This window comes from Diplotaxodon limnothrissa, linkage group LG14 (assembly GCF_057381915.1).
Source record: "Diplotaxodon limnothrissa isolate DT_005_m linkage group LG14, D_limnothrissa_male_GT1.1, whole genome shotgun sequence".
Taxonomy (NCBI): Eukaryota; Metazoa; Chordata; class Actinopteri; order Cichliformes; family Cichlidae; genus Diplotaxodon; species Diplotaxodon limnothrissa.
The window spans coordinates 17,499,813-17,501,500 of record NC_140609.1 but is presented as its reverse complement, the minus strand read 5'-3'; the positions used below and the strand labels follow the sequence as shown (position 1 = coordinate 17,501,500).

At 43.4% G+C, this 1,688-nt stretch overlaps 1 protein-coding gene across 1 annotated transcript; it reads right to left on the bottom strand.

The window, feature by feature from the left end:
- Nucleotides 1–510: 510 nt before the first annotated feature.
- LOC146618684 (uncharacterized) lies at nt 511–1,380 on the bottom strand. The gene has a single exon (XM_085370103.1). The coding sequence runs from the start codon at nt 1,336–1,338 to the stop codon at nt 511–513; it is 828 nt and encodes a 275-aa protein (XP_085226229.1). The 5' UTR covers nt 1,339–1,380.
- Between the last annotated feature and the right edge of the window lie 308 nt (nt 1,381–1,688).

The following is a 1,688-nucleotide window of genomic DNA, read 5'->3' as shown; positions in this document are numbered from 1 at the left end:
GAGTCACAGCTTGTTCATATATAACCGTGGCATGCCATAACATCCAAATGACGTTTTGCTGTAATCTTGTGGATTTATGGTCTGCAATGTGCTGTGTAAGGAAATGAAAAAACAGAAAGAGATGAGGATCTGTTTTTTTTTAGGCAATACTTATCTCTTTTCTTTGGCAATGTTGTGACACCACAACAGGATGTTTGAAATTAGAGTTTGCCCGGTCGGATGAGTTTGATTAGTTGAAGCAATTTGTGTGCGTTAGAAACTCACATATTCACTCGTGCTCCATAAAGACTTAGTGACGAGATGCAAATTATGGAAACACTGCATTTAGACTTTTTGTCAGAAAGTTCATGGCAAGCTGTTTGGGTTGCATTTTAGATGAATTGTTGTTAAATAAAAATATTATGGTGTAATATATCATGTGTTGTTGGAGCAGACTGTTTTTGTGTGTGTGCATCCTGATGTGTAAAACCTAAAAATTGAAAGATGATTCTTTTGCACTTGTTTTCTTCTTTATCCTGGCGTTGTTCCCGCTGGTGCAGGGTCCGCTCTTCGGCAAAGGTTTCTCCATTTGGTTCTGTCCAAGGCGTCCTCAGGTGATGCGTTGATAGTCTTAATGTCCTTCTTTATTTTGTCCATCCACCGTTTCTTCGGTCTGCCTCGAGGCCAGCATCCTTCTGGGTCAATCATCATTGCCATTTTTGCTACAGAGTTCTCATCGCTTCGAATCACGTGTCCATACCATCTCAGGCGGGACTGGAGCATCTTTTCCTTAATTGGGGCTACACCTAGTCGTTTCCGTATGTCTTTGTTTGTAACACGGTCCCGTCTTGTAATTTCCAGGCTCCATCGGAGCATGCGCATCTCCATGGTGTTTAGGGCCTGTTCATGTGTGGTCAATGCAGGCCAACATGCAGAACCATACAGGGCTACTGGGCGGACCACCGCTTTGTAGATTTTTCCCTTGAGTCGATCTGGCATTCTTCTGTCGCAAAGGACACCAGTGACCTGTCGCCATTTTAACCAGGCTGCATTTATTCGTGCTCGGACATCGGAGGTTATATTTCCATCGTAGCTGATGACTGAGCCCAAGTAGCGGAACTCTTCTATCTTCTTCAACTCTTCGTGGTCAATTATGATGGTGCCATCAGTTTGGGGGCCTCCTTCCAGGTATTCGGTCTTTTTCGTATTAAGCCGCATGCCATATTCATCGAGCCGGGTCTTCCAGAGTTGCGTCGTCGTTTGGGTCTCTTCTCTGTCTTTGCTGGCAAGGAAAATATCATCGGCAAAGAGGAGAGACCATGGATGAGGTAACTGGAGGTTGGCCGTGATGGTATCCATACATAGAATGAAGAGGAGGGGTGACAGAGCTGACCCTTGGTGGACCCCAGCACAGGTCCACAAATTTTCAGTTATCTGTCTTTATTTGCAAATGAATGTCCATAGATATGAATGACATGGATTATTGATAAACCTTAAACCACAGACTGACATTAAAGAGGTATGCAAGGTTTGGCAGATTTTCACGTTCATCTTTAGAAGCTCTGGGTGTAATTCACACACACTCTGAAGTGGCAGCAAGCATATGATTTCCTGACTGCAAAATCATACCAGTCATAATTACTTTCTGGAATTTGATTATCATTCATTTGTGCGTATGTGTAGTTTTGTAGTTTTGCGTGCGTATGTAC

Excerpts from the sequence above, each read along its gene's own strand:
- LOC146618684 (XM_085370103.1), bottom strand. The coding sequence starts at position 1,338 with ATGGATACCATCACGGCCAACCTCCAGTTACCTCATCCATGGTCTCTC.